The 22,214-nt window shown below is 33.2% G+C and overlaps 3 protein-coding genes across 4 annotated transcripts; 1 reads left to right on the top strand and 2 right to left on the bottom strand.

Moving 5' to 3' along the window:
* The first annotated feature begins 237 nt into the window (after positions 1-237).
* Positions 238-2,597, top strand: LOC118057796 (probable polygalacturonase). The gene is made up of 6 exons (XM_035070506.2): positions 238-395; positions 532-864; positions 974-1,094; positions 1,222-1,396; positions 1,589-1,659; positions 1,803-2,597. Exons 1-6 carry the CDS (start codon positions 384-386, stop codon positions 2,510-2,512), a joined length of 1,422 nt encoding a protein of 473 aa, XP_034926397.1. The 5' UTR covers positions 238-383; the 3' UTR covers positions 2,513-2,597.
* A 114-nt stretch (positions 2,598-2,711) lies between these two features.
* Positions 2,712-7,959, bottom strand: LOC118057797 (mitogen-activated protein kinase homolog MMK2). The gene is made up of 6 exons (XM_035070507.2): positions 7,625-7,959; positions 6,986-7,115; positions 6,261-6,398; positions 5,216-5,548; positions 4,263-4,446; positions 2,712-3,841 (listed from the first exon to the last, which is right to left on the bottom strand). The coding sequence occupies exons 1-6, from the start codon at positions 7,789-7,791 to the stop codon at positions 3,675-3,677; spliced, it is 1,119 nt and encodes a 372-aa protein (XP_034926398.1). The 5' UTR covers positions 7,792-7,959; the 3' UTR covers positions 2,712-3,674.
* Positions 7,960-18,628: 10,669 nt separating this feature from the next.
* Positions 18,629-20,826, bottom strand: LOC118057798 (protein BPS1, chloroplastic). Of its 2 annotated transcripts, XM_035070508.2 has the most exons (3): positions 20,668-20,818; positions 20,344-20,402; positions 18,629-19,716 (listed from the first exon to the last, which is right to left on the bottom strand). In XM_035070508.2, the coding sequence occupies exon 3, from the start codon at positions 19,702-19,704 to the stop codon at positions 18,649-18,651; it is 1,056 nt and encodes a 351-aa protein (XP_034926399.1). In that variant the 5' UTR covers positions 19,705-19,716; positions 20,344-20,402; positions 20,668-20,818; the 3' UTR covers positions 18,629-18,648. The 2 variants fall into 2 exon arrangements, with proteins under 2 accessions (XP_034926399.1, XP_034926401.1); XM_035070510.2 differs by lacking the exon at positions 20,344-20,402 and having other exon boundaries at positions 20,668-20,826.
* Positions 20,827-22,214: the final 1,388 nt, after the last annotated feature.

Here is a 22,214-nt window from a genome sequence, read left to right on the forward strand (position 1 = left end):
AATAACATGAAGAAGAGCAAAACTGGACAAATGACTAGTGATTCCTTGTACTACAACACAGAATATTGGTAATTTGTCAAAGTTTTTGCTTCAAGACAAGTCACAACATTTTTGTCCAATCAGACACTCGGATATATTGTCAAGATTTTTAATCAAGTGAATGGTGGAAATTATATTTCTGATGTGTATAATGCCAATACAATCAGCAATTTAGAATGCAATCACGGAAAGCATTGCTTTACTTCAAAGAACGACAAGCAACCCTACAAGGAGAATCCAACAGCCTAAGCTTTTTCCCTATAAATACCTCATTTTTCATACGAATTCTCACAACAAATTCTACATTTCCCTCTCCCGTGATAGAATTATTGTCGATAAGCGGCATGGAAACTCGAGTAAATAACTCTATACCCTTTTCCATTCTAGCAAACAAAAGAAACACTGCTTCTGTCGAGTATTTATCTTTTCTTGACAAGTATTAGTGCTAATTAATTAGTTCTCTTTCTTCTTTGCCCCATTATGAGCTTGCAGGTGACTAGCGTGGTTCTAGCGTTACTTGTGGTTGCCTTCATTAGCTTCAGAGGTGCTGAGAGCAGAAAGGCGAGGATCTTGGACTCCTTTGAGTACAGTGCCATAAATTGCAGGGCTCACAGTGCATCATTAACTGATTTCGGAGGAGTTGGGGATGGAAAAACATCGAACACTAAAGCATTCAAGGATGCAATTGATCATTTGAGTCAGTTTTCATCAGATGGTGGCTCTCAGCTCTTTGTTCCTGCTGGAAAATGGTTGACTGGTAGCTTCAGTCTTACCAGCCACTTCACACTCTACCTACACAAGGATGCTGTGCTTCTTGCCTCTCAGGTTTGCATGGTTACACCTACGCATAGACGTAGAAGTGCCAACTTTTTTTGAAATTTATCGCGCGTCTTCTGTTTTGTTGATTAACCAAGTCAAGAATGGAATGGTTTAGGACATGCAAGAATGGCCGGTGATGAAACCTCTGCCATCATACGGCAGAGGGAGGGATGCAGCAGCTGGAAGGTACAGCAGTCTCATATTTGGAACGAACCTCACTGACGTTACTATTACAGGTAATGCAATGCAATTTAAGAAGTGATGAGCAGGATTTAAGAGCAATTTTACAAATTATAACAAAATCATGCGCTTTTAACTGCGGTCAATCTTACAAGTGAGTTGGTGACAAATTTGAAATGTCAGGGAACAATGGCACAATTGACGGACAGGGAGCTTTCTGGTGGCAGAACTTCCACAAGGGCAAGCTAAAATACACCAGGCCTTACTTAATTGAGATCATGTTCTCAGATACTATCCAAATTTCAAATCTGACACTCCTGAATTCCCCGTCTTGGAATGTTCATCCTGTTTACAGCAGGTATTCTATACCCTGCTGTATGTCATCACATATATGATCACATCTTTCCACATTACATATATATATATATATATATATATATATATATATATTATATATATATATATATAGAGAGAGAGAGAGAGAGAGAGAGAGAGTTTCAAGAATATTTTTGTCCTCTTCTTAATTTTTTCATTAATCATGGGATTGCAGAGATATTCTTGTGCAAGGCATTACCATCATCGCTCCAATCACATCACCCAATACCGATGGAATTAATCCAGGTTTGTATTTCCCTGATTTCTGATTAGCTTATAATTGTTCAACCATCCTCAAGTTCAAGAACTTGAAAGCCAAATACCTTAAATGCCTAATATTTTGCACGAACAGCTTGGGCAGCATCTAATTCTGTGGTATGACGTTGCAGATTCCTGTACAAACACTAAAATTGAAGATTGTTACATAATTTCTGGAGACGATTGTGTGGCAGTTAAAAGCGGTTGGGATGAGTACGGGATTGCGTTTGGAATGCCCACAAAGCAACTAGTCATCAGACGGCTCACGTGCATCTCTCCATACAGTGCCACGATTGCTCTAGGGAGTGAAATGTCGGGTGGGATAGAAGATGTTAGAGCAGAGGATATCACAGCCATCCACACAGAATCTGGGGTCAGGATCAAAACTGCTGTAGGGAGAGGAGGGTATGTGAAGGACATATACGTGAAGAGAATGACTATGCACACCATGAAATGGGTCTTCTGGATGACTGGAAATTATGGGTCACATGCTGATAAGAATTATGACCCAAACGCACTGCCATTGATTCAAGGCATAAATTACAGGGACATGGTTGCAGACAATGTGACAATGGCGGCTAGATTGGAGGGCATTGCAGGCGATCCATTCAAGGAAATTTGCATCTCTAATGTTACAATCGGATTGGCACCGAAGGCAAAGAAGGTGCCCTGGACCTGCACCGAAATTGAGGGGATGACAAGCGGGGTAAGTCCACAACCATGTGATTTGCTGCCGGATCAAGGGCCAGAGAAAATCACATCCTGTGATTTCCCTCCGGAGAATATACCGATCGACTTGGTGCAGCTCAAGACGTGCTCCTTAGGAATGAGTTATATGTGAACTTCGCTTCTCTACTACCATCAAGCAATGTATAAACACTGCTAGCTCCGAGCAAAAAATATATATAATCTACTAGTTTCTCTCAGTTTTATAACTTGCAAGTGATCATATCGCACACATACAGCATGATCAGACAAAAATGGTATTGACAAAAGCTGTTCATTACCTGGGATTGAACTGCTTTATGCAAACACAAACATTATCGAAACAAATACGCAATATGAAATTTGTTGTCAACAAATATAACATTGAACAAGAATTTGACACGAGCCATACAAGGCCTTGGATCGAAATGCATTAAGCACACAACAAATAATCGTACAACATACCGAAATGGAAGTGGTGGGGTTTTTAGAATCGATTTCTCAAGTCGTGATAAAATTATCCGATTCAACTTCAGTGTCCCATAGAATCAACATAACCATTGCCATGGTTCATGTGCCAGATGATAACCCAATCTTCGTACAAGCAAGGGTCTGGACTACCCTCTTCAAATACAGCTACTGCAGCTGGCTGTTGAAAGATAAAAACCCTATGAGATCTCTATAACATTGAGATCCCTATGAGCACGTCTTGAGCTGTACCAGCACCTGTGTCCCAACATCTAAAGTCCAAATCACCATAAAGCATATCCATCTCACAATAACCCGCACAACAGCACCAGAAATAATATCTACAGATTTCATCTCTTCCAGGTCCACAATGATAAAACACGTTATTACCTAGCAATTCTTCACATTCAAAATCAACTTTCAGAAACTGGAGGAAAAAAAAAAAAAAAAAAAAAACAGGGACCATCGAGCGTCCTCAAAACCATGAAGAGTTCACACCATGACCAATAGAGTTCACTAGAGAACTCATAAAGCTTAAGTGGCCCATGGCACAGCCCAAGGAAGAACCTACACCAACTAAAGATGGAATCTTTATGGAGATTCTGCTCCGCAAACTTAAGAATTACACTGCTTGTCCTCCATCTTACACTTTTTGATGTTGTCAAAAATCTTTAAGTATCAGTTCATAGAAACCTAAAGAAAATTCTATGCATCCAGTACGTTTCTTATCTCTTCTTCTCTCAGAGAATCTGGTGGATATGTTATAGTGTTGTCCATTATAACCATGGGATAGCTTCCCAAATGTAGACAACAAGTCAATCATATAATTCTCAAGGACCTGGATTGAAGTTTACAGATTCCATCCAGATGAGTTCCTTGATGTTTTCTTCAGTAAATGATGGTTGCTCAAAATCAAAGAGGAAAGGCCTTGGGCAGACAGGCTCCTCGTTGATGTCATGAAGAGGTGCCAAGTATGGATGGCACAATGCCTCATCAACTGCAAAGAGAAGAGGTCAAATGTAATCACTGCCCAAATAAAAGCTTCATTAATCAGAAAATAAACTCAATTTTAATCAATTTGATATAATTTCCAAATGTTGGGACATGCCATATTTTACTATACTACTAAGATATGCAATTTCGCTTTATCGAATAATAGCCATTATCTCAAATATTATTTGGGGAATGCACTTACTTCCATGTCAAATGCATAGCCAAGCTTACAGGAAAAGGTCCCATGAAGATAAAGCAACATGACACTATATACGTATTAATTATTATTTTGATACACTATCAATGCTACATATGACCCTGAATGTTCGACTTTACCCTCTGTTTATAGTCATCAATTTTAAAAAAATGTTACCAAAATGTCACAAACTAGTCCTTGAAATCACTATCATGCAGCCTCATTTTACCTGTAATACGCCTATTTGGATCGAAGACCAGCATTTTCTCCAACAAATCAGCAGCACCAGCAGAAATATTAGGAAATCTAGCAGCAAAATTTTGCCTTGGGTATTGCGGAAGCTGCCTGACATATCTTCGTGCATTCTCACTTCGCAGGAAACCAAGACAGGAGTCATCAGGTGAACCTATGAGCTATTCAGAGATAAATGCACAAGGTGTTATGCTCATAGTTGTGCCATGCACAACCAGCAAAAAAAAAAAAAACAAATAAGAATGTGGTAAAGCAGAATAGAAGTGGAGATGCATCACTATCACATAAATGAACAAGAAAAAAAGAGAGAGGAGGGAATTTCTGATTCCCAATCACATCTCTTTGTTGCACTGTTGTTCCTAAGATATCATCATTACCAGGGACAGATTAAAAATTTCAACCCCCCCCCTCCAAGTTTGAATTTTTTTAAAAAGGTTCTTCTAAATAGACCCCTCAAAATAATAACTTTATGAACCTGCTCCCCAGATGTGACATCCTAGATTAATCCATGATCATTACACAGTTACCAGATTGAGACTTGACAATAATGCAATTCCTACCATTTGGACACAAGGGGGGAGGATTCTATGACTTGTCAATTTGGACACAAGGGAGGGAAGGGGGGAGGAGTCTATGACTTGTCTATGACTTAACAATAATGCAATTCCTGCCATTTGGACACAAGGGAGGGAAGGGGGGGGGGGAGCCTATGACTTGTCAATTTAAGAAATAGCTACTGTGCTATTGGAGATAAAAAAAAAGGCCAAAGGGTGCATAAATTATAATTATCAATGGCCACTAACAATCACATATAAGTGAATGAAAATAGTTAGAGCCTCAGTCCTCAAACAATGAGCAAATACTTTGATAGAGAAAACACAGCAAGAATACTCCAGAACACGATTGATGGACAATTGCAAAATGACATACCTCTGTAACAAGCCTTAGCTGATGAACATAGTCTTTCCCAGGAAATAAAGGTTGCCGAGTCAAGATTTCACCAAGTATACAACCCACTGACCATATATCAATTGCTGCAGTGTACTCGGAACAATTGAGGAGTAATTCTGGTGCCCGGTACCATCGAGTGACCACATACTCGGTCATGAAATCCGTTTCAGATGTTGTCCTTGCAAGTCCAAAGTCGCCAATTTTAAGGTCACAATTGGCATTCAAGAACAAATTGCTGGGTTTTAGATCACGATGCAAGACATTTGCAGAATGTACATATTTAAGCCCTCTTAGCAATTGATAGAGAAAATACTGCAAAGCAACAATTTAGATATCAATTAAGATCAAGCACCTAACACGGTATTTGTTAATTTATGCTATTCTTGCTCATAAAACAATTATAATTCCAACTATAGCATTCGTTAGAGAAAGCATTTTATTCATTAGCAGTCTCTTGGGCTGTGGCATGTGGCCACAGCTTTGTCTCTCTTTTGTAAATTTGCCCCCTTGTGATAAAAAAGAGAGAGAGAAAAAGGGGTGATAAACATGATGGGGTGATCTGTTGGGATTTGAGAAAAAAGGGGGAGAGGTAGAAAGAGCAGTGAAGCCCACCGGTAACTGTGAATTATTAGAGACATGATACCACTAAATTACAAATAACAAGGTAGCCAACTAATAAACCTATTGGCTCAACAAAGACAAGCAGATAATGAAAGTCATCATGCTATGATTGTGATTTAGTTGAAAATCTAGCATTTATTTATAGTTAAATGAGGAAGAATAGCTTATGCTGCTTATCATGACTAGTTGAACCATTTTGTCACAATTTCAACCAGTAAAGCTTGAAATTTGCAGCAAGCTAAAAGCTACAGTCAAAGAACACAATATTCTAGAGGATGGTAAAAAATCAGTAAAAAACAAATAAGCAACCACAAGAACAATAATGTCTTAGATAACCCTGCTCGCTATGAGTATAGATTGCTTATAGTAGAGACAAAATCCAAGAAGACTTAATGGAGCTAACCCGACAATGATCATCTGTCAATTGTTGGTTGGAGCGTATTATTTGATGAAGATCTGTATCCATTAATTCATAAACAATGTAGACATCATTGAAGTTTTCTGTCTGGGGAGGCCGAATAATGTCTTTGATAGCAATAACCTGAGGAGCGGGGAATGAGCAGTAAGATCATAATTATAACAAAACACCATAGAAACAATAAATACACAAGTTCTACAATACAACATCAGCAAGCACTCATGATGTATAGGCTCCGATGCCACGCAATTAGAGTGTGTTGACAAACCAGTCTCAAATGTGGATGATATAAAGTCAAATAGAACTTAAAAACTTAGGTAGCATGATAAACCGGTCAATCCTGAGCTGCCAAAGCACATATCTACATGACGCAGTTGATTACAATAGAAAATTGTGAATCAAATGAATCCAAAGTAATATACTGTAGCCAATCTAGCAATTGACTTTTGAATCACCAAGATCGTCATGCTCTATGAAAGCAGAGCTTGAGTTCAATTTAACAAGGAATCACCCAATTGATGATAAGAATAAAGTAAACAAAGGTCAGGTTTACAAAAATTCCACCGAAAAGTATGATTGCAACGGAATTCAGATTCCTGGTAGAATTATAATTGACCTGAGCAACAACTTGAATTGATCTATGAAATCACGAAACAATAACTTGAGTTGAGCTCCGAAATCATGAGAATAACAAGGGAATTCAAACTTACATTTTCATGATCCATGTGGCGAAGAAGCTTAATCTCTCGTAAAGTCCTCTTAGCATCTATTCTGTTGTCAAATGCATTACCGATCTTCTTAATGGCAACCTCTTCACTTGTCTCGGCATTCATAGCAGCACTGAAGGAAATAAAAAAACCACATCTTCCTTCACATGGATGATTACACACAGAAATTAAGTCACACAACGAAATCACAAAATACATTCACACTTCACCAGAAATAGCAGTTCTTAGAACTCCAACAACTAATAAAAAATATTTACTTTTCTTGCAGTAAATGTTCCCTAGCTCGAAAATTAAGAAATTATTTAGCACCAGCTTTTCACGGTTTACACCAAGTAAATAAAAGCAACCTAGAATCTTCTCGAATCTTGCAAAAGAGCACTCATTTTTAAGAAAGATCGAGATCGAGATTTTATTCTTGAAATTTCACTTTGGAGAAAATCTTAATACAGTCCAACACGGCATTAAAACCAGGCTACGAAGAACGAATAATAAAAAATTCATAACTTGGCCTAAAAACTAAAAGAACTGAAATCGAAAACTACAAAGTACAAAGTAACGAAAACCTACAATTGAAACTTAACAACAGGGGAAAAGTAGTTTCCAAATAAGAATCAGACGTACCAAACAATACCATAAGCGCCACGGCCAACAGGGCGAATAGGAGGGACGTACTTTCTAGAAACTTCAAAGAGGTTACCGTACACGTTATACTGTACATAGCGTCCACCATGAGTAGGTATGCCTTTGATGTTAGGATCACCACCAGAGCTTGACTCTAAGCTTGACATTTTTCAGTAGCAGCAACTAGTAAGGATCCGATTACAAGCAAGAGAGAGAGAGAGAGGTAATTAAGCAGTCCGTCCAGTACTAAAGTTGTTGTTGGAGAAGATAACAGAGGGGAGAGGAGGAGGGGCTAATATTTGGGGCGGGCGTGTCGGTAGGCAGTTGTAAAGTTTTGTCATTTTGACATTTCTTTTGATTTGCGCGTGGGAGTTTTTCTTTTTATTTATTACTACTGTTACCATATATCTAGTATATTATAGGATTCAACCATATTTTTTAAGAAATTTAAATTTTTTTATTTTTAAATTAATTTTTTTTATTTTTCAATTGTTTTGATATAATAGTATTAAAAATAAATAAAAAATATATATTATTTTAAAACATTTCAAAACAAAAAATATTTTAAAAAATAACTTTTATTATATTTTTAAATAGATCATAATTTTTTTGCGCGCAGGTATGTAATAAATATTAAAAAAATATATTATGTTAATATATTAAAAAAAAGACTTCTTTGAACCGTCCACTGTGTAGGGTGATACTTTGAACAGGTGAAGCTTTGCCCTCGTGCCTCGAGAATTGCTGACCTTTTTTATATTATTTTTTTTGTTGTATCTGTTTAGTCAGGAAAACTGTTTTTTTTGTTAATTAAAGAATGGTGAGGTAAGGGCCGTGACAAACCTTCACGAGTGGTATACTTATATGTTTTAAAGTATTTTTTTAGTTAAAAATATATTAAATTAATATTTTTTATTTTTTAAAAATATATTATTATAACATCGTATTAAAATAATTTGAAAAAAAAAAAAAAAAAAATACAATTTAATTATTCTAATACAAACCCTAGACTTTGAATGATATACCTTGCCTGTTATTTTGATTCCTAGTTAGAACTTATTTGGTAGCGTAGTTATGGTTGTTTTTCAAATAATTTTTCGTGCTTAAAATGTATATTAATGATATTTTTTTATTTTAAAAAAATTATTTTTAACACAACACATCAAAATGATTTAAAATACTAAAAATATATTAAATTGATATTTTTTTTATTTTTGAAAAAATTATTATTATAACAGCATATTAAAATAATTGAAAATAAAAAAATAAAAAAAAAATACGATTTAATTATTCTAATACAAACCCTAGACTTTGAATGGCATGCCTTGCCTCCTATTTTGATTCGTAGTTACCGCCACACATTAAGGTATCCTTTGATTTTTTATTTATTTATTTACGTGGGTGTCTGGACCAGTTTGCGCGCACCACAATTAATTCCATGACTCACTGAACATCCTGCAAATCCAGTGAGCATGTAAGGCACTGCGAGGGTGATAGACGTGCATAGTAAGGTTTAAACCCTAGTGCAGAGGAAGGGAACAAGCCCCTTCCACCACTAAGCCAATACCTCAAGTGCAGTATCCTTTGATTTTTAGTTTGCGTGGTAGAAACTGTCTTTTGCAAAAATTTAAATATTTTTTTACTTGAAAATTAAATTTTGTTTGATATTCTTGGATTGTTTTGATTTATTAATATTAAAAATAAATTATTTTTATATATTTTCAAATAATTATTTTTAAAAAATAACCACTATCATAATCTTAAAACTATTTTCATTATAATTTCAAACATTATTTACATATTATAAGGATGTGTAGTTGAAAGTTGAAAAAATGATCGGTAGCAAATTGATTTCATTTCAAAATCAGTGGTCCTATGGCCAGAGCAAGCGGGCCCAATTTTTAAAACAGTGTCTTTTATCCCAAACTTTTCAAGCTGGGAAGGCTGGAAGAGAAGATCCATGGAATCTTTCTTTCTCAGACATACGAGAGAACACGTCAGCAAATTCATGATGATCGGTGTGGTTATGGTTCTCTACTCCCTCCATTTTCATTCAAACGAGCACTAAGCTGTGTACTTTAGTCTTTAAATAACGTATTGCTTTTGTGAGAATTTTGAAGAATTCAGGTATCTTTTTCCTAAAACATATCAGGTGGCATTACCATTTATTTTTAATATTAATGTATTAAAATAATTATAAAAAAAAATTAATTTGAAGAGAAAATAAATATTTTAAAAAAAAATTCATACACCCTCTTAAACTAACCTTCAAGCTAAAAAATCACAAGACAAGAATAAGATTGAGGTCTCATTTGTTTTTGTTTTTGTGGTGTGGTTGTGTTTTTTTTTAATATTGCTTATTTTTTTAATATATTAATATTAATAATAAATTTTTAAAAAATAAAAAATATATATTATCTTAATATATTTTCAAGCAAAAAAAATACTTTAAAAAATAACTATTATCACAAAATCAAACACTAGCAAAGCTTTTATTTGGCATTAAGGTTGAAATGTTATTTTTTGTTTTGAATTATTTTTTAATATTTTTTTATTGTTTTGATATGTTGTAAAAAAATTAAAAAATATATATTAATTTATATATATATATATATATATATATATATATATATATATATATATATATATATATATATAACATTTCCAAACACAACTGGTACTGCATTCCTGAAAAGGCACAAAACTCCCTCCTCCAAGTCAAAGTCTGACCGTATTTGCCACCAACCGGAAAATCCATCATTTTCTCCGTTTCCTTGGACATTCTATTAAGTGTACTTAACGTGTTCGTCTTTATCAAGTAATAATAATAATAAAAATGACGTGTTATATATATTGGATCAATATTAGATTCAAATTTTAATGAAAAAACTAAAATATCATCTTGACTTTTCTTTTGTTTTTTCCCCTTTGCTACTTTTGCCTTTGCCCCCTTCCCTGCACTCTCCATGAACTTCTCATCTCCTTTCCCCGCTTTCTTCAGAGCATTCCTATACTCTCTCTCTTCGTGTCTTATGTTATTTTTTTTCGATAACAAAGACATCTTGTCTGGATTATATGTTCAATGGTGTTGGAATCAAACAGGTGATTCTTTCCTATTCTACCAGTCAGATTCTGCTACTACTTCGTCAAAGAAGTAAATATGCAAACTTTTTAAATTTATATTTTTAATTCTAATTATAAATTAAAAGGCTGTAAAAACTATTTGTGTCAATAAATATATATATAAAAAAAATCAACATGTTTATTTAATTTGTCTAGTTGCAAGTCAAGTATTTGTTTTCCAACACATAAGAATTAAAATGTAGATGTTATTAACATATTTTTTTAGATTAAGTAAAAAGTATAATGGTGAATCATAGAGTCAACACCTACATATAATAAAAAACTCACGGCTTAAATAATAAATACAAACAAAAATGATTAAATAAACTCATCCAGTTAAAAAGATTACGAAACACCAAACACGCCATGAAAATATAAGAAATATAAAGCCTCAAGTGAACCTCGCAACTAATTTGGGTAAACAAATTAAACATATGACCTAGAATATAAAATTGAGAAGACTTCAAAAAAAGCAAAGCGAGAAAATACTAGTAAAAAAATATAATTTGAAAAACAATGCTTTAAAAAACAAAGTTGACCCGTGCTAATCTTTTATATCCATAACCCGAGTTATGAGACCAGAGTGACCTCATTAAAGACAAACCTGAACAAAACAAAGAAGTAAGATTATTAACCAAACAAATAATAAAAGATGAAATTGAGGGGGAAATCAATAAAAAAATAATGTAAAACTAAACAAATAGCATTTAAAAGAATTATGACTAAATTCAATATAAAAACAATTGAAATTAATTGTTAAAGGAAAATTTAAATGAAATTAAATGTTTTGGGATGGATTTGAAAAAAAGACAAATTAATTAAGAAAAATAATTAAAAAAAATAACAATTAAAAGAATTGGCACCAAACTTGACATAAAAATTCTATGAAAAGAAACACTCAATAATATAATTGAAGAGAAAAAAATAAATCAATAAAAGAATTTAAAAACAAAAAAAATATAATTAAAATAATGAAAACTAAATTTAATTAAAAAATTAATAAAATCAAATAACTAAAAATGAAATAAAAAAATAAAATCTAATTAGAAATAATTAATATAAATAAAATAATTAGAATTAAAAAAAAAAAAGAATGGATAAAAAAATAAAAAAATTGAAGAGCTGATAAGATTTTTTTGCACCGTTAGTAATCATTTAAAAAAAAAAATAAGAGAACGAAAAGAAAAAAAAGAAAAGTCAATTAGTAATATACATGCCTCCCAAGAAGGAAGAAAACGTGGAGACACATGATAGGATGTCATGGAAACTTCATTTCAACCACCATCATTAATTGCAGACGTGGCTTGAAGACAATGAAGGCAACGTAAGACCTTTCAACCCTTTCATTGAAGTTGCTAATTAATTACCAAGTTAATTATCTTGGAGTCACGGAGGGGTTTCGTTCAAAGAGCACCACAAGGCTTGTACATAAATCAATTTGAAAGGAGTCGTCGCGAGTCTTCCCTGACATTTATTTCTTCCCTGAGAGAATGGAAATGCCCTTCTTCTGTCAACATAAAATTATATTAAAAAAAAAACAAACAAAAATATTTCTAGAATTAAATAACAATAATAATATTTCTAGAATAGAATTATATTATTATTAAAATAATAAAAAAAAAATGTTACTCCTGACAAATCAAGAATAATAAATTAAACGTGTACAGAAACCTTTCTACCCCTAAGTAAAACTTGAAAAATTAAAGAATAAAGAGAAAAAAAATACTTTAATTATACTTCTAGACACATTTGCAGGTGGATGTGCTATGATGAAAATCACATTCAATTTAATATCTGACTTAATTTTATCTTCACTGACACGTAAAGGATACTTTTATTTAGCTAAAAAACAATTAAAAAAAATCAGAATATCACTAGACCAACCCCTGACAATTCTGGTCAAGGTATATTTTGGTGTGTGTAGAGAGACAGCTTCTAGGCCGATAAAGGGTTCGGTGGAACCTGTCCTTGAGCAGCATAGATAGATTATATTGTACATTATTATAGGTGGAAAAGATTATTTTTCGTGTAGGCTTCGGTGATATTCTTTGAAATTTCATGTCAATTATATTGACTAGTCATATCTGCACAACTTTATCGGCGAGTGCAAGTGCATTTAATGTATTCAACAAGTTTTATAAATCAACTTCATGCAACTGTACTGTAGATGTTACATTTTAATATATATATATATTTTAAAAATAATTTTATCTTTAACATTAATATATCAAAACAATTTAAAAAATTAAATCTTGAATAAAGACCGCACGAAAAAGACAACCTAAAACCAACCACCTCATGTGTGGATTTCTTAAATGATCGAGTTGCTAATTTACCTAAAGGGCCCTGCTCAACTCCCCCTTTCAATGGATCACCAACGGCACGTTTTATGACACATGCCTTTGAATGGGCCACCAAATCTCAACCATTAAACAAATCTCAATTTTAAATACAGTTTTTAAGAGAGTAAATAATCCATAAAATCGAATTATTTCACAAAAAAATTTATATGTTAATCTTAAATATGAAATAAAAGATTTTTTTTAATTTTTACTTTAAATTAATATTTTATATATATATATTTCAGATTATTTGAATGTACTGATATCAAAATTACTATTTAAAAAATAAAATAAAATTATTTTGATATACTAATAAATTAATATTTTTTTTATATTTTAGATTATTCTAGAGTATAATTTTGAAACTCGGTCCGGCTCGCAGGTCGATCCTAAGACCTGACTAATCTAGGACTAAAACATGGCCGCGTTGAAAAAAAAAAAAAAAATTATGATCCGTATAACCCGGTTGCAATCTAATTTCAACTTATTAACCTTTTTTTTTATATATAAAAACTAAGAACTCGGATCTTAATCCAGGCTGGCCACTGGCCTCATTCTGGAGTGTCCAAATTCAAGACTGGCAATTATTTGTAGCTCAAAGCTAGCTGGTCCTTCACCAAGCATTCCTCGGTGGGTCTTGCTCCAGCATGCTGATGAGTTGGCTATGCTGTTCACCAATTTCAATCGAACTAGCCGCCGCTAGGACTTTAGAGACAATGACAATTGACTTCCACTATAAACCTGTTTGTGTTTATTATTGTGATGATGATTATTTTGTGTTTATTGTTGTAATGATTATTTTTTAAATTATTTTTTATTTTAAATATATTAAAATAATATATATTTTTTTAATTTTTAAAAATTTATTTTTAACATTAACATATCAAAATCAACTAAAACATTAAAAAAACATTAATTTGAAATAAAAAAAAATACTTTAAAAAATAACTATTATCATAATAGCAAACACTAGTAAAGCTTTTATTTGACATTGTGGTTGAACTGTGATTTTTTGATTTTTTTTTTTTAATTATCTTTTAGTATCTTTTTATTGTTTTGATATATTAGAAAAAAATTAAAAATTTAAAAAATATTAATTTTTTTTTAAAAAAAAACATATCCGAACAAAAGGCACAAAACTCCCTCCTCCAAGGAGGTCAGCACCTCAAGGCTCCAAGTCAAGGTCTACCTTATTTGCCACCAACCGGAAAATCCATCATTTTCTCCGTTTCCTTGGACATTTTATTAACTTAACGTGTTCGTCTTTATCAAGTCTTTATTGGTTTTATTATACTCAAATAATAATAATAATAAAAATGACGTGTTATATATATTGGATCAATATTAGATTCAAACTTTAATGAAAAAACTAAAATATCATCTTGACTTTTCTTTTGCTTTTTCCTCTTTGCTACCTTTTCCTTTCCCCCCTTCCCTGCACTCTCCATGAACTTCTCATCTACTTTCCCCGCTTTCTTCGTAGCAATCATATACTTTCTCTCTCCGTGTCTTGTATTATTTTTTTATTCTATAACAAAGATATCTTGTCTGGATTATATGCTCAATGGTGTCGGAATCAAACAGGCGATTCCTTCCCATTCTACCAGTCAGATTCTGCTACTACTTCGTTAAAAAAAAAATGCAAAATTTTCAATTTTAATTTTAATTAAACTTAAACCATTTACAAAAATTATTTATGTCAATAAATATAAAAAAATAAAGTTTTAACATGTTTATTCAATTTGTCTAACTGTAGGTTGTGTAATTTTTTTCTAACACAAAAAAATTAATATGTAATATTTTTAACATGTATTTTTATATCAAGTAAGAATTATAACTGTGAATTATAAAATTAACATTTACACATAATTTTCAATTAAAAAGTATTTTTATAAAAATATACTGCAAAACACTTAATTGTTTCTGACCATAACCAAATCTTAACCCATTTTCTCATGCCACAAGCAAATGCAAGCACCGTCACCTAAAATATTTGAAAAGAAAACGCTCTGTTCAGAGCTTCTTGTTAGGAGGTGAAATGGTGTCCGGTGAAAGTAGAATACAGCTTCAGGTTGATACAATGCCGTAATACGGGCTTAAGCTGCTTCCTGCAGCCGAGGTGGAGATTTGATTCCGGAGTGTCCAAATTCAAGACTGACAATTATTTGTAGCTCAAAGCTAGCTGGTCCTTCACCAAGCATTCCTCGGTGGATCTTGGCTTCAGCATGCTGATGAGTTGGGACTTAGCCGCCGTTAGGACTTTAGAGGCAAATGACAATTGACTTCCACAACAACTTGTTGTGTTTGTTATCAAGTAATAGTTATTTTTAAAAATATTTTTTATTTAAAAATATATTAAAATAATAATTTTTTATTTTTTAAAAATTATTTTTAATATCAATACATCAAAATAATTTAAAAATAAAAAAAAAATATTAATTTAAAATAAAAACATATATTTTAATTTTTTTAAAACTATTTTAAAACGTAAAATAAATAGACGCAAGGGGTGTGGTGCGGAGGCAAGTGTTGGAATTTGTTTTAATGAAAACATGGTTAATAGATATATTTTACACCAAATTAAAATTGAGATCCATTTACTTTTAGAGTTAAAATTTTATTGAAAATTATTCTTCAATAAAAGCTTATCAATATGGAATATTAAAATTAAAATAAATTATAATTGAATAATAAATTGATCTAAAAAATTTTTTAGTTTACAAATTTGTATGAAACCCAAAACCCTTTATCTCACGTAAAAAAAAATTATATATTATTATAATTTATATGGTGAAAAATTAAAAAGTTATAGATAAACCTTAATAAGATAGTATGAGTTTAACTTGCATGCATTTACTTGACTCAAGTTCAAAATCAATTTGTTTGTGGCTAATTTATTTTAAATTTGAATTGATTGTAAAATAGTTTTTTAGTCCACCAAATACCATGTTTTTACAAGTCTATTTATGGATATCCAATCCATAAATAAAGAAACTGAATATTTCATCTTCATCTTCTTGAATAGTTTTTCAAAGGAGAAATATATAATGCGTTTCAAAATGAGAGCTAACCCTTATTTCTAAAAAAATTAAAATATTTTTGTGTGTTAAAGATTAATTTTTTTTTTATATTTTGGATTGTTTTTGATGCGCTGATCTCAAAAATATTTTTTTAAAAAATAAAAAATATTATTTTGAATATATTTCGACATGAAAAATACTTTAAAAGCAATCATAACTATATTTCAAAACAGGCAAAGTTAAAAAAGTTTCAGGTTTTAATTCTTTCCTATGGCTGGAAATAAGGCAAAGCAGCAGTGGAAGTTAATTCTTCATCAATTTTGCTTACAAAAACCAGCATATACAAGGGCTGAAGGGGAGATATTCTTGACTCCTCTTGAGTTTCCTTCCTCCACCTGCTACCTTTTTTCCTTTTCTAATCTAGTGCTTAAGTTATAGTCGTTGCAGAGAGTTTGGAATCTTAGGATGCTGATTATATAAGTGTTTTTTTTTTTTTTTTTTTTTTTTGTTAACCCGGGGTGTCCGGGCCAACTTACGTGCACCACGTCTATGGGCCCACTGAACATCCTGCAAGCCCAGTAGGCAGGTAAGGCACCGCGGGGGTGACAGGCTGGTACTCTTGAGGATCGAACCCAGGACCTTCGCAAAGACAAGCTTTGCTGTTGATCAATGGACTAGCCCCTCAAGTGTGATTATATAAGTGTTTTGTTTGCACCAAGTGATGGATAATAAAATTAAAATTAAGGATAGTGATTGTTGGTTGCAATGAACAAGTTTGAGGCCAATCAATAGTAATTGTTGATCAGCGAGGCCAGCCATCGGGGACTAGAGTATTTGGACCGGTCCTATGTGAGCTGAGGAAGAAACCGCATGTCAGGATCCTTACTCTTGGGGAGCTTATTGCCTGAGGCATGGGTTGCTGGCGAAAATGTCGATTTTTTTGTTTCTTAGGGCGACGAGGACCCTTTTTTTTTTTTTTTTCACTAAAGGAATAGGGTTGTAAAGAAGAAGAAGAAATTTAGTACCTTCCTTGGAGAACTTGCTTCGGTAATATGTATTCACTACAGAAACTGGCTAGCTATTTCAGCACAAGCCATCTTTTGCCCCTATATGCAGTACACAGCTGTTTTATAGTCAACCTCCGTTCGTTCAAACATCAAAAGGCTACAGCGCCTCAAGGTCTCCTTTCTCTCTGTTCATGGAGATGTGTGTAACCATATGCGGTGCTCGATGCTTTAGGGATTCTACAGCTTAATACCTATCAATGGAATCAAGGGAAGCTTCTTTGCTTTGCAAAGCATTCCCAGATTGTCCAGCTGCTTCCGGCAGAAATTTCCTATCTAGCTCCCCAGAGCGCTAATTCATTCTACTGCTAAGAACCATAAAATAAAAATGTTCCCGATAATATATATTCACTTATTCGGTCAAGCAGCTTCACTCCTCTCCCTCTGGTCGAGCTGCTACGCTCCTTGACAGTGAGTCTTCACCTCTGACCCCATTCTTTCAGGTACTTTTATTTTGAATCTTTCCCCATTCCCGTGTAAGCTATTCTATGCGATGTCTTTCACAAAGATACAAGGATTTTATTCCATGATAATCGATTGAGCTTGTATATCTTTTCTTTCATAGTAGGGAAAAAAAAAGGAAAAAAAAGAAATTCTATTTTTTTTTAATTCAATTATGGAATTCTAACCATAGCAGTGAAATGAGATACATTAAATAATACATACCCAAATTTCATGAAACGATGTTGATTCGTTCCAAACATGTTCCATGTTCAAGAATTTGCACCCCCATAGAAAATGATGCAAAAGCACACATAAAGTCAATATTAGTTGGATCTGGTATGCCATCAACTCTAGGTCAATTCCACACAAACACATTCAGGGACTTTTGGGAACAAAACCGCTAGAGTGAAGGTTCAAGTCTCCAAGCCGGCAAGGAGAGAACCGATTGGGTTGGTGTTCAGTCTACAAGGAAAGATTGAATATCAGGGGGGACGTTAACTAGGAATAACTTCATCCCTGAACAAAGACAGAATTGAGAAGACGACACTCCCTCCCGCATCTCTAGTTCAGAAACATAAAACTTTATGTGCAGTGAGAGTAATATATTCATACTTTGGAAAGAAATAACAGCCCAATTGAATTTCACAAACAGTCGTTATGGTAACTACACAGTAAACCTCAGCTTCTTCAGCTTTCAAACACAGCACAGGAAAAAAGCCCTGAAGATACGCATCCTCAATGAGACCAGTTAAGCACCAATGTCCTATCACAAACGACTCGAAGGATATCAGGGGAAAAAAAACCTAAGCTTTATAATATCTAAGAAAGCAGCATGCTATCAAAGTCTCCCTGGCTACACTGAAAAATGGGACAGGTAGTCGGGGTAAAACATAATAATGAGTGAAATAGTGCAAAACATTTTCATGTATTACTGGCATTATAACATACAACATCCTTGTACAAACCAGTGTGAAAGCACAACAACATACTTCACACTTGATTCGAGGGAAAGCGAGCTTCACCATAACCATCTATCTTACAAACTGTTCCCCATTGCTCCCTGGGAATGGGTCAGCAACAGTATCAGACACTCTCAGGTTACAAAGCAAAGCATCACGCCCACTTAAAACTATTTTGAAAAAGCCATCTACTACCTTAGTAAGAAAATCTAGCCCTTGGGAAAGTTTTTCTGCTCTCCTCCCCAAATCTGAAAAACAATTACTGAATGCTTCAGCTTCAATAGGCCTCATACCATCTTGGATCATGGGATATAAATTCTTCACAGCTGTATCAACTTCATCTAATTCTTTCAAGGCAGTAAATTTCCCTTGAGAAAATATATCTCTAATTCCTCCATTTACATTAGTTTGCAAATCAGAAAAAGCTTGCACCCACATTGTTGTGTTGGCAACATCCAAATCTAACAGATTCTTTGAATTACCTGAAAACACAGCAGCAAAGACGCTACATACAAACACTGTATGTATCTTAACTCCATACATAGCTTGCATCAACACCTTTCCTTTGGCTGAGTTCTTAACCTTTGGCAGACTCAGTGAATCCACAAGACCATCCAGGATGGATTTACAGTTTTCCAGTCTAGGGTTCTTTGAGCCAATGTGCTGTCTCCAGCTATCTATAGAAGAACGTGCCCGCACAAGCTTCTCTGAAGTGTTGGACTCCAAATTATGCAGGGCACATTGAAGCATGAGATGACCTTGGTTCAGGCGCAAGAGCTCAGAACTAAAAGCAACACAAATATCAAGCAATTTCACACTGATGTCCAAGTACACATCCATCCACTTCTCATCCCAGTCAGTCACAGGGAGATCAAGTTCGGTGGTGAGGGTTTTTATGTCAGTATGAGTCTCACAGAGTGACTCCATTGCCAATTTCATCCATGCCAAGCTAAGAACATCATACTTGTCTTTAGGATTCAGTTTCCGCAACCTTGCTGCCAAAGCATCCTCAAAAGCATTTAATAGAGAAAGAAGCCTTGGGGACAATTGAGAACCCTTTGAAGATAGCATCCTGAAAGGATTTCCGAATGGGAAGAAAGGGCGGTGTGGCTCTTGTGGTCGACTCATTTCAACAATTTACTTCAAGAAGTTTGGAAAAATCAAAAACATTATTCTTATTGCACACAACAACAAAAGAAAATTAAACATCACCAGAATAACAAACTGAAAACACAAAAATCAGCCAAAACCATGCCAAACACAGGACATAGATTAATAGATAGCAATTAGAAACCACACTCAACAAGACAGATGGCAAAACTCATCATCACAGGAGCTTCTTAAAAAAATGAAAGAACTCAACAAGAGAGCAGGAGGCTGAACCAAATATCTGACAACGGTCTTTCTTTTTACCTCTGGTCCGTCCTCAGAGAAAATGATGTAAAACTCTAACCAGAGACCCATAAAAAAATTTCAATGCCCGTTGACCTAAAAAACCTACATGGCATACAGATCTTTTAAAAAAAAAGGCCAGATAAAATAAAAACTACACAGAAAAAAGTTGTGCATATCCTTATTGGCCACTCTTCATCTTTTCAAAATCAGTAACATCACCTCGACACAAAAAAAAAAGAAAAAAAAAAGGCGCTAAGTAAGTGCTTATTCTCTCTTTATCTCATTCAAAAAATAGTTTCAGGTTTAAATCAATAAATTAAAGGAAAAAAAAAAGAAAAAAAAGAAGTAAATGTCAGCCAGGAATTTTCATACCAGATAACATCTAAAGCTTCGATCTATGGGTCTCCCATTTCAATTCATGCCTTCTGTTTCTAAAATTAGAACACGACAAAACAAGCATATTATTTTGTAACATCAAGGAGTACAGAATTAATAACTTGACCTTAGCAGCAGATCCTTAGATCAAAGTAACCATCAAGCCAAACTGAGACTCAAAAATCCCTATAAAAACTGAAACCCTAACCCTAATCGTTTTTAACAAAAAAAAAACAAGTACTGGTATAAGATCTAGAAAAGAGAAACCAAAACAGAGAAGATTGATTGCATGATATAAAATAGTTAAAGGAAAAATTGTACCTGAAGGGGTTCTTGCGAAAGATGGGAAATTTCAGAGAAAAAGCTTCCAAAGGCGCTGCTTCGTCGAAAGTTTCTGGTTTAATCAATGGCAGGTAGATGAGGACTTTGTTTTTCACTCTATAATGGGCAAAAGTGAGGTCAGATGTTGTACGTGGAAGGAAGTGAGTGGAGAAATGTGGTAAAGGATAGATATTCTTTGATTTTTGATTTTTTATTATCTTGTTGAATTTTATTTTGTGAGGAAATGAAGGGTCAGAGAAAAAGCAAGGAAAATCAAGCTTGATTTTTTTTAATGCATTTGATCCAACGGACAGAATCCTTCCCTCTTAGCACACCGAATTGCCCTTTCCGGACCTCATTTGCCGACCAAAATATTATATTATATTTGGAGTTGTCTTTTTCTTATTTTATTTTAATATGGGACAAAGGATGCAAGAAAAATATTTATTTGTGGTCCCCAGTGGAAAAGGCTCGGCCCAGGTTCAAATGGCTAATGTCGATATTGAAAAGGTAAATGGACTCAGTGCACCAAAGAACTCCTCGAGTGTATGAGTCGGCTAAAAAATACGGGAGCGATGCTCCTCTCCTCTCTTTACAGACCAGGCCTCCTTTACTTTTGACTCTTTAGAAAATTAACCGCAGGCCAGAAAAAAAAAATACTAAAAACTAATAATTAAGATCTCGAGGTATTGGTTTAATAGGCAATTTAAATAATATAAATAAAAGGAATACAATGACAATAAAAAAAATTTAACAATAGAAAAATTGTAAAAAATCCTGACTTGAGCATATCCAAATTACTAAATAATTCAAAGCTAACTAAAAATAATAATTAAAAAAAAAAACCCAGTTAAAAATGACCAATTACATTGCAATTTTTCACAGCACAAGCACGAACTCAATTTTAAGATGGAAGATAATCACAGGCATACCTGCAAGCACCCTCAACCCAGATTCAAGCAATCTGACAATATTTTTTTGCGTCCAATTACTTCTACTTCTACTACTTTGAATTCCCTCTTAGCTTGACCCTTGCAATTTTTAGTACCATAAGCGACTAACCAATTTATGTTGAATTTTAGTAAAATGACAGAAAAGACATAAATGGAAGACTAATTTTTCTGTTTTGAGGACAAATCGATAAATGGCTCCTTGTATGATATATTTGCTGAAGTTTTTTTTTTTGTTAACATGAATATTTTAATCAGTTTATATATATTTTGATTAATTTTATGAAATCTTAAATTAAATAATCATATAAATCTTTAATAATTTTAAAATTTATAAAACTTAAATTAATAAATTTTAAAAAATAAACTTAAAATCTAATGAATTAAGTACTATTCAAAAAAATTATATTGGTTAAAGTTTTAATTAGGTGGTCTGCATATACATAAACGGTGGATCTACTTTCTATACATGGTTAATTTTAAGGGAGTGCAGTATTAACAAATTTTTCATGTTTATAATTTATAGAAAAAAATAAATTTTAAAATTGATAATTTTTTTAAATATTTTTTATATTAACACATGAAACATAAAAATAA

This window comes from Populus alba, chromosome 2 (genome assembly GCF_005239225.2).
Source record: "Populus alba chromosome 2, ASM523922v2, whole genome shotgun sequence".
NCBI lineage: Eukaryota > Viridiplantae > Streptophyta > Magnoliopsida > Malpighiales > Salicaceae > Populus > Populus alba.

Coding starts and splice junctions, on each gene's coding strand:
- LOC118057797 (XM_035070507.2), bottom strand. CDS start 7,791: ATGTCAAGCTTAGAGTCAAGCTCTGGTGGTGATCCTAACATCAAAGGC. Junction 7,116..7,624: donor GGCGCTTATGGTATTGTTTG/GTACGTCTGATT, acceptor TATTTCCTTCAG/TGCTGCTATGAATGCCGAGA. Junction 5,549..6,260: donor TGACAGATGATCATTGTCGG/GTTAGCTCCATT, acceptor GTTGCTTTGCAG/TATTTTCTCTATCAATTGCT.
- LOC118057796 (XM_035070506.2), top strand. Junction 865..973: donor CTGTGCTTCTTGCCTCTCAG/GTTTGCATGGTT, acceptor GGAATGGTTTAG/GACATGCAAGAATGGCCGGT. Junction 1,397..1,588: donor GTTCATCCTGTTTACAGCAG/GTATTCTATACC, acceptor ATGGGATTGCAG/AGATATTCTTGTGCAAGGCA.
- LOC118057798 (XM_035070510.2), bottom strand. CDS start 19,704: ATGAGTCGACCACAAGAGCCACACCGCCCTTTCTTCCCATTCGGAAAT.